This window comes from Pteropus vampyrus, unplaced genomic scaffold (assembly GCF_000151845.1).
Source record: "Pteropus vampyrus isolate Shadow unplaced genomic scaffold, Pvam_2.0 Scaffold175, whole genome shotgun sequence".
Classification (NCBI taxonomy): Eukaryota; Metazoa; Chordata; class Mammalia; order Chiroptera; family Pteropodidae; genus Pteropus; species Pteropus vampyrus.
In genome coordinates, this window is record NW_011888956.1 from 1,130,807 (window position 1) to 1,140,762 (window position 9,956).

The window sequence follows — 9,956 nt, forward strand, 5'->3', positions numbered from 1 at the left end:
TCCCTGCCTGCGGGAACTGGACTTCTGGTAGGTGACGGCTGGGCCTGGTGTGGACTCGCTGCCAGAGGCGCTGCCACTGCGATTTCCTGTCCTCTCTCAGGCAGGAGGGGTGGCGGCTGGAACACGAGGACCCTACCGACCCCCAGACAGCCTTGGTCTTCAAAGGGGTCGTCTTCAACGAGATGAAGGGAGCCTTCGTGAGTGTTTTCCTTTTTGCATTGTGTGAAAATGATCTCAGTCTGAATCTGAAATGCTGGAGCATGAGTAGCCTTGGATGACAGCTGACGCTCTGGTCTGGGCTCGTTAAATGAGCCAAGCGGGGCAGCGCCATGAGCGAGCACCCCAGGGCTGCAGAGGCCAGGCTCCCGGGTGCCCTCGAACCCGCTTTTCTAGACGAGCGGTTATAACTGGTCTGGGGACCCCTACTTGTGACCTGCAGCAGGTCTGCAAGAGAGGGACTGTTTCCATGATGACACTGAGGCACAGTCTCCCCACCTCCCCCCGCGTGAACAGCAGAGCCCCCCACGGCTGCCGTGCGGTGCGAGGTCTCAGGGTGTCAGCACAGACTCAAACAGGATGTGCGCCACCTTCGCAGAAGCCAGACATGAGCGAGGTTCCCAAAATGTGTAAAACTGTTCTCAGTACTTTTTTATTATGAAAACTATGTTTCAAAAAATACTTAAAATGTAACAATGGGTTAGCGAATGAATTTAACTATTTTTACAATGTCGCAGTTAACTTCTAATACTGAGCAATTATACACACACACACCCCCATATGACCAAGAAACCCACGCCATCGAAAGCTCTTTGGGGACCTCACTAACGTTTAGGAGGACAGAGGGTCTGAGACCAGACGAGGCTGTCCTTGGCCTTGTCCTCACGGTCCCCTGCTGCAGCCGGAGGCTCGTTCTTACCTCTGATGCTTGGTTTGGGCGTCATTTCTTCTGAGCACCTTTTTGAAACTGAACTTGGGATGACAGCGTTCCCTCGGACACCCGGGACCCCACCTCCCACACCCCTCCTGCGGTGCTGGTCACCAGTGTGCACGGTGAGGGGTGTCCCTCCTGTTCCGGGAGCTGGTCCCTGGGTCCCACGCGTAGGTGGCGGCAGATCGAGCGCTTGGTCACGCAGCGTCTGCGTGGACGTCGTGTGCCGTGCGGACGGCTCCCTTGCGAGGTGGCGTGGGAGCACGCTCCCAGAGGGGGCGCGTCATGTCACCATGTGTGCCTCTTTGGTTCAAAGGCGGACAGCGAGAGGGTCTTCTCACAGCACCTTCAGAACCAGCTGCTCCCCGACCACACGTACGCAGCCGTGTCGGGCGGCGCCCCCCTGTGCATCCCGGACCTCACGTGGGAGCAGCTCAGGCAGTTCCACGCAAAGCATTACCACCCCAGCAATGCCAGGTGAGCTTCCGCCAGGTGAGCTTCCGCCTGCTTGCCGGGGCTCAGTGACAAGCTGGCGCGTGTGCATTTTCCTGTGCTCCACGACGTGCTGCTGACGTTGGGCAGTGTGTGTGTGCACTCGGGGAGGGCTCTTCCAGGTCGTCTGTCCCAGCCACCTGCGTGCTCGGTCTGAAGCCCCGCGGCGACCTCTCACACTCCGCGTGGTGCAACGCCGCCCCCCAGGGCCTCCCGCAGGCCAGCGACAGGCTGCTGGAAAGTCCCAGGAGTGCTCCACCAGTGCGACTCTTCAGCCCCTTTCACGTAGGGTAGGGCAGGGCAGGGCAGGGCCTCCCTGTCCCACCCTGTTTCATTGAAATTGACGGAAGCGGGCGCTGCCTCTGTCTGCCCCGCTGGGGCGTCCAGGTACCCCTCTGGCACTGGCGGACGTGGTCCTGTGCTTCCGAGAGCTGGGCTGGGCTCCCCAGGCCCTGTCACTTGCAGAGCTGATGCCTGCCTGCACCCCTGCTGGGTCCTATCGAATGCTTCTGACCTGCCCCCACCGTGGGGTGCTGCAGCTGGTGTGTGGCCCCACAGTGACAACGCCACCGTAACTGCAGAGTGCTTCTCCCGCAGACCCCAGCATCAGGGTTTGGTGACCGGCGCCCTGTGAACACCGAGCCCTCGCCGCCTGTCCCTGGTTCTCACACTCACCCACCACTGCTGCCTGAGCGGGCCTCAGCAGGGCCAGCGCAGCGTCAGACCTCTGTGACGCCTCCTGCGTGTCTCAGCCATGCGACGCGTTTCCTTGTCCACGGGTTGGGGGTCCTCCCAAGTGCGGCTCCGGTGGGGAGGGTGGTCTGCTGCTTTCTCTTGGCTGTCCGGTTTCGGGGGACGTGGTGGCAGTCGTTCCTCCAGTGATGATGGAGGCTTTTTTTTTTTAGTCTTGTTTGGTTTTATTTTTAACACTTGTGTCTTACACACATGCTTTTATATATGTCTACGTCTGAGGTTGTGGCATCAGACAGAATGTTTTAACTTACGTGTTAGGCTCACCCCGTCTCACCATGGCCGAGGGGCCCGCAAGCTCAGCCCGTCTCTGCAGGCTGCGAGGCTTCGTTCAGTAAGGTCCGTTTTGGTCCCTGCCCGTGGTCCAGACTCACCCTCCTGCAGAGCTGCAGCTGGTCCTGTCCCACGGCATCTGCGACCGGAGGGCAGGCGTGACAGACCAGTGTCTGCACGGGCGCCAGGGTGCTACGGCTTAGCGCCCTCTAAACCTCTGAGCGGGGCTTTCAGAAGTCGTTCCGATAGAGTTCGCACAGTGTTAACGTGAGAGTAAAGAGCTCACCACCGCCATCGTAGTCTCCCCGGCCGAATAAACTGCATTTGCCCGTCTCCGGTGGCTGTCGGTACTGTGGCTAAGGTCACAGTGCGCTAACGTACAGCTTCCCTGGCGTTTGTAACACCTTGACGGGGACGTTTAGAACAGAGAGCAGCAGTTGCCAAGTGTATGTTAATTACCCCGTCCCGCGTCGGGCTCCAGCCAGCTATGGTCGCGTAGGAAGAGGAGCTGTGAGGGCTCCTAGGCCAAGGAAGCGGAAGAGAGTGTGTTCCTGCCTGAAGCTCGCCTCCTGCGGGACGGGCCGTTGTCAGCTGCTGCTGGAGACACGCCCGCTTCCTGCAGACGGCCATCTGTGCCCGTTCCTGGTCTTCAAAACTAGAGTAGACTGCTGTATTCTCTCAAAATTTTAGGTTCTTCACCTACGGCAATTTTCCATTGGAAGAGCATCTGAAACAAATTCACGAAGAGGCGCTGAGTAAATTTCAGAAAATTGAGCCAAACACTGCGGTGCCGCCTCAGCAGCGCTGGGAGAAGCCGGTGAGTGCCGGTCCCGAGGGCCGTGCTGAGGTGCCCGCCTCACACATGGGGAAGGGACGCCAGCCTGCCGGTGGCAGGACTGGAAAGTGCCGCTGTGGCCTCTGCCGTGCACGTCAGAGCTCAAGCCTGGCGGTGGTTATTTGTTTGGAAAGGAAGCTAATTCAGTGAAAAGCATCTCTTGGACCATTTTGTTTGTTTTATTTTTCCCATCACCCTCCGCCTTCCCCTTTGGCAACTATCAGCTTGTTCTCTGTACTGAACTGTGTGGTTTTGTTTATTCATCTCTGTTGTTTTTTAGATTCCACATATAAGCCAGATCGTATAGTAGTTGTCATTGTCTGACTTATTTCTCTGGGAATATTAACCTCCAGATCCACTCATGTTGTCACAAATGGCAAGATTTCATTCCTTTTTATGGCCGAGTAATAGTCCATTGTCTGTAGGTACCACAGCTTCTTTGTCCAGTTGTCTGTCAATGGACACTTAAGTTGCTTCCAGATCTTGGCTATTGTAAATAATATTGCAGTGAACATAAGGATGCATGAATTGGTGTCTTGAAATTCTTCGGATGAATACCCAGAAGTAGAATTGCTGAGTGATAAGGTAGTTCTGCTTTTAGTTTTTTGAAAAACCTCCAGACTGTTTTCCATAGTGGCGGCGCCAGTTTGCGATCCCACCAACAGACCCCACCTTCTCTCCACGTCCTCGCCGGCACTTGCTGTTTTTGATGTATCGATGGTGGCCATTCTGACAGGTGTGAGGTGATATCTCTGTGATTCCCTGATGATTAGTGACCTTGAGCCTCGTTTTATGTGTCTGTTGGTCATCCGTATGTCCTCTTTGGAGAAATCTGTTTAGGTCTTTTGCCATTTATTTATTTATCTATTTATTTGTTTAGTTTATTTATTTATTTATTTATTTATTTATTTATTTTTTACTGTTAGATAGTATGAGTTCCTTATTTATTTGGGGTTTTAACCCCTTATCTGTTTGTCATTTGCGAATCTCTTCTCCCATTCAGTAGGTTTTTCGTTTTGTCATGGTTTCCTTTGCTGTGCAAAACCTTTTTGGTTTGATGCAGTCCCATTTGTTTCTTTTTTCTTCTGTTCCCCTGGCCCAAGGGGACACATCCAAAAAGACACTGCGAAGACCGATGTCAAAGAGTTTACTGCCTAGGTTTTCTCCTGGGAGTTTTACAGTTTCCTGTCCTACATTTAAGTCTGATCCGTTCTGAGTTTATATTTGTATATGGTGTAAGAAAGCGGTCTTGTGTTTTTTTGCATGTTTCTGTCCAGTTTTCCCAACACCAGTCACTGAAGAGACTGTCCTTACCCGATTGGATGTTCTTGCCTCCTTTGTCATAGATTCATAGACATTGTCTGTACGAGACGTGGGTTTATTTCTGGGCTCTCTGTTCTGTTGATCGATGTGTCTGTTTTTATGCCAGGGCCATGCTGTTTTGACAACTCTAGCCTTGCAGCATAGTTTGATATTGGGGAGCCTGATACCTCTGACTCTGTTCTTCTTCCAGATTGCTTTTGCTGTTCCGGGTCTTTTGTGGTTCCATGTAAATTTTATGATTATTTGTTTCAGTTCTGTGGAAAATGCCATTGGTGTTTCGGCAGGGATTGCATGGAACCTGTAGCTCGCTCTTGGTATTATAGCCATTTTAACAATGTCTCTGCTTCCGTTTGTTCATATCTCCTTCACTTCCTTTTCCCAGTGTCTTATAGTTTCCTGAGTGCGAGTCTTTCACTTCTCTAGTTAAGTTTGTTTCTTAGTATTTGCTCCTTCGGGCACAACTGTAAATGGGGTTGTTGTCTTGATTTCTCCTGGTCATTTGTTGGCGGTGTGTAGGATGCACCCGAGTTCTGTGTATTGACTATGTCCTGACACTTGACTGAGGTCAGTTTTCAGTTCTAGTATTTCGGGGGGGGTCTTTCGTGGGTTGTTTCTCGCACCCCGACCACCGCTCTGACCTGAACCTGCTCACGCCCACTGCATGCTGCTCCCGCACGCGCCGCAGAGGGAATGCCAGATCAGCTGTGCACCGGACGCGCTGGCCGCCGGGTCCCCCAGACAGACGACGGTCAGCGTCAGCTTCCTCCTACCAGAGTGAGTGTCACACGAGAGCAGGCAGGTGGGTGGGGTCCGGTGGGCGCTCTGGTCGGAGCTGGGGTGCGTGGGTGGGGTTCAGGGCTCTAGGAGTTTTATCATCCGGGGCGGTTTTGGAGGAAGTCGTGTTGGGTCGCTGTCCGGAGGAGAAGTACATTGCTCGTTCACAGGCTCCAAATGGCAGCGGGTACCGTTTGGGGTCACAGGCAGCCCCGACTGTGAGGCCCTGACCCCTGAGGGCCTGTGGTAGGAAGGTCATCAGGCCGTCGGCCCTCGGCAGCGGCATGCCTCACCGGACGCCCCTTCCGTGCGAGTCTCCTGTCTGCTGGGCAGACTCAAAGTCACATGGCAGGGTGCTCGGCACCCCTCCCACCATAGCCCTTGCCGTGCCCTAAACTGACTTGCGGTTGGCAACACCCCAGTGTGTCCGCACTGCAGTCAGGGGCACAGGCACGCTCTTGCCCATGTGCCTGCCAAAGTCGGGGTGAAGCACACGCATTTCCTGGAGAACCTCGCTCCTTCGGGAGCGCGTGTCAGTGCAGCAGTGATTTTCGCGACCTCTCTCCCCTCCCCCGGCCCCTAAACGAAGCATCACCGACACGTCGGAAGCCTTCACCTTGAACCTGCTGTCGTCGCTCTTGGTCAGCGGGCCCAGCGCCCCATTCTACAAGGCCTTGATCGAGTCTGGACTAGGCTCGGATTTCTCTCCTGACGTCGGGTGAGTGTGTCATCCGATCGCACCAGCAGGTCACCGCTGGGCGCGGTTTTGACATTCGGCAGTGTCCGGACACATTTTTGGCTGTCACGGGAGGGGGTACTGGCATCTGGGGGCCCTTCCCATGCCAGCACAGAGCTGTGCAGTAGAGTGTGGCTTCCGCACAGGCTACTCGGGTCCCCTGCAGGGCGTGGGGTGGGGGAGGGGGATTTAGAAAACGAATGAGAAGGCTCTTCCAAGATCTGCCGAGCATGCGGGTGCCTGTTTGAAAAGCCAGGTCATCAGATGGTCTTTGAAATCTCAAGATTCTGTGAAAGTGCACCCCCCCCCCACCTCCGTTCACTTCACCGCAGCTCTAGAGTTCGCGTAGGGTGATGTCCAGGCAGGTTAAAGGGCGTGGTGCCCGCTCACACTGTGTCTGAGCAGCGGGCATCCGAGGACGCCGCGCTCATGGCCTCGTGGCGGGTGGTCGTCCTCAGCCCCGTCCTGTGGCGTGTCTGACCTTCACCTGAAGCGCTCGGTGAGCGCGTGGCAGGAGCCGGCCAGCTCCACAGGTGACCTTCTTCTGTGTCCCAGGTACAACGGCCACACCAGGGACGCCTACTTCAGCGTGGGTCTGCAGGGCGTCGCCGAGACCGACGTGCCCAGGGTCCGGGACATCATCGACAGGACGCTGGACGACGTCATCGCGTACGTGTGGCTCTGCGCGTCCCCCAGCCTCCCCGCGGCGCCCTCTGCGATGAGCATGTGCCGTCGCGTGTAGTGGCGCAGGACGGTCCCTGCCGCCTTGTCGCCGGGGCACCGCAGTCCTCGTTGCTAAGCAGCGCAGCTCCCGCGTCCCTCGCCCGCGGGGAGGGGAGCGCGCAGGACGCTGGCGCGCAGGTGTCTGTGCAGACGCGCTTCGTCCCCGCCGGGGCGGGCGTCCTGGTCCTTGTAGGAGCTCAGAGGAGCTCGCAGCCGGTGCTAGTCATCAAGCCCCTGACCCCTGCGGCCCTGGCCCTGCAGCTTCCTGCGCATCGTCGGATGTCCTGACTGAGATGTTGAGCATCTCGTGTGCTTACTGGCCTGGCCACTGTGTATCTCGGGAGAAACGTATAGTCACATTTTCAATCGGCTTTTTAATTGGATTACGTGGCTTTTTTCTTGTAGGGTTATAAAAGTTATTTAAACGTTCTAGATCCAAGGCCCTCAATAGATATATGATTTGTGAATATTTTCTCTCACGTGGCTTGTTTTTTCACTTTCTTGATTATGTCTTTTGAAGAACAAAAGATTTTACTTTTGATGTTCTTAAATTTACCTGTTTTTTTTTCCTTTGTTCCTTGTGCTTTTGGTAGCGCTTAAAACCATTGCCTAACACAAGGTTACAAAGTTTTACTATTTTTTATCTGAGGATTTTGTGGTCCCTTTTATTAAATTTATTGGCATGACATTGGTTAATAACATTATGTACATTGCATCGTGTGCTCACCACCCAGTCTAGCCTCCTCCTCCACCCCGGATTTGATCCCCTCGACCCTTATCCGCCCCCTGCCCCCTTGCCCTCCGGCCACCACCGCACTGCGTCTGAGTTCATTCGCGTGTTGCTTTTTGTTTTCTTGCCCACGTGTGAATGACGTCATGTGGTTCTCGTCCTCTCCCTGAATCAGCACGGTTATCTCAAAGTCCATCCATGGTGTTGCAAGTGGCAGGGTTTCACCTTTCCTATGGCTGAGTAATATCCCGTTGTACACATGTGTCACCCCTTTATCCAGTCTTTCATCGAGGGACACGTCCTGGCCGCCGTGAGTCATGTTGCAGCGAATGTCAGAGTGCATGTATGTTTATGGACAAATGCGCTCACGTTTTTTGGATAGATCCCCAGAAGAGAGATTTCTGGTTCGTGTTGTAATTCTATTCTTAATTTTTCGAGGACCCTCCACACTGTTTTCCACAGTGGCTGCACCAGCTTACACGGTTCCTAGCAGCAGTGTGTGACAGTTCCCTTTTCCCCACATCCTTGCCAACAGTTGCTGTGTCTTGTCTTTGTGATGCTGGCCACTCTGACAGGTGTGAGGTGGTATCTCGTGGTTTTGATTTGTGTTTCCCTGGTGAGTAGTGATATTGAGCATCTTTTCATATGTTTGTTGGCCATCCATATGTCTCCTTAGAAGTGTCTGTCCAGGTTCTCTGCCCATTTTTTAATTGGAGCGTTTGTTGTTGAGTGGGCTATCAGCCCCTTGTATTGGAGGTGTCGTTCGCAAGCACCTTCTCCCATTCGGGTGGCCGCCTCTTTGCCTTGTTGGGAGTTTCTTTGGCTGTGCAGAAGCTTTTTAGTTTGATGATAATCCTGTTTATTTTTGCTTTTACTTCCCTTGCCTTCGAGGTCACATTCATAAAATCCTTTGTAAAACCAAGGTCCATAAGTTGGTGCCTCTGTTTTCTTCTGTGTGTTTCGTCATTTCCGGTCTCACATTTAGGTTTTCGATCCATTTTGAGTTAGTTTTGGCGTATGATAGACAGCCGTCTGATTTCTTATGTGGCTCTTCGGTTTTCCCAGCACCTTAATGAAGAGCCTTTTCTTCATTGTATTTTTTGGAACCTTTGTCAAAAGTCAGTTGCCCACATGCATGGGATTTTTTTCCTGGGCTCCCGTTCCTGTCTCATTGGTCCATGTGTCTGTTTTTCTGCCAATACCATGCTGTTTTTATGATTGTAGCTTTGTAGTACAGAAAAACCTTTATTTCCTTCAACATCTCTGTTCTCAATATTTTTTTAGGAAAGGATTTGAAGATGATCAAATCGAAGCTTTACTTCATAAAATCGAAATACAAATGAAGCATCAGTCTGTCAGCTTTGGACTCGCCCTGACGTCTGTGTGTAACTTCTCACCCACCTCACTGCTTTCTGTTGTTACTTTCATAATTAGTGGTTTCTCGAAAACATAGATGATAATTCATAGCACCTTTCATTTGAATCTTGAAAGTTATGTTATTTTGTATCTGATATAAATTTACTTTTAATTTTGTTTAGACCAGTTGGCTTTTTGATAGCTTGTGTTGTATAAAACAGATCTATGCAGAACACTTTAAGCGGGTGGGATATATGATAACTGTTGTTCTGTGGGTAATTACAATTTAAACTTGAGCTTTTTTATTAGGAAAAATAGGTTTAAATGAGTTCAATTTTTCTGCTAATTGAAGGATGATTTAATTTTTGTTACAGTCACCTGGCATTTTTAAGTCTAGACATGGAGATCTTAGTAAAATGCAATGACTTTAATGTTTATCGCTAACGGAGCCTTGCCGTGCGATGTGCTTTACGGATTTAAATTCTGTCGCAGTACATCGCGTCCTGCTGGAACCATGACGGGGACCCTGTAGAGCTGCTGAAGCTGGGGGGGCAGGTGGCACAGTTCAGGCGCCGGCTTGAGGAGAATCCAGAGTTTCTGCAAGAAAAAGTGAAACAATATTTTAAGGTAAGAAAATTGGAGAATTTAGGTCTGCACCTTTGAAGTTGAATTTCATAATAATGAAAAGAGTATTAGGAATATAATTTACATTACCTAAGTCAATTCTGTTAATGAATAGGTGACACAACTTCTTAATTAAAAATGTAAATGCTCATATTAACGTAAAACTTCAATTTTCTAGATCAGATGGGAGTCAGTTTTTTATGTGTGACTCTGTGTGTTACCGAACATCTACATATATTTTTGTCCTAGTTAACAGAATACGAAAACCAGTCACCTGCATATTCTGGTTTCGCGAAGGACCTTTTTGTCATGCCCTTGTTTGCATAAGTTTCTGGGCATTTGTACTTGGCGTGTGTGCCCTTGTCGAAGCCGTTAGTGGGCGAGAACTTCTTAGAAGACCTGGCCATGGCCG

The 9,956-nt window shown here is 51.7% G+C and overlaps 1 protein-coding gene across 1 annotated transcript in view; it reads left to right on the plus strand.

Moving 5' to 3' along the window:
• Positions 1 to 6: 6 nt before the first annotated feature.
• The window catches only part of PITRM1 (pitrilysin metallopeptidase 1), a 32,143-nt gene continuing 22,193 nt past the window's right edge, over positions 7 to 9,956 (plus strand). Inside the window, exons 1-9 of the mRNA XM_023536975.1 lie at positions 7 to 27; positions 101 to 197; positions 1,245 to 1,405; positions 3,134 to 3,260; positions 5,287 to 5,375; positions 5,965 to 6,093; positions 6,667 to 6,780; positions 8,849 to 8,945; positions 9,413 to 9,547. Coding sequence (XP_023392743.1) covers positions 183 to 197; positions 1,245 to 1,405; positions 3,134 to 3,260; positions 5,287 to 5,375; positions 5,965 to 6,093; positions 6,667 to 6,780; positions 8,849 to 8,945; positions 9,413 to 9,547 — 867 coding nt within the window. The 5' untranslated portion in view covers positions 7 to 27; positions 101 to 182. The remainder of the gene's footprint in view (positions 28 to 100; positions 198 to 1,244; positions 1,406 to 3,133; positions 3,261 to 5,286; positions 5,376 to 5,964; positions 6,094 to 6,666; positions 6,781 to 8,848; positions 8,946 to 9,412; positions 9,548 to 9,956) is intronic.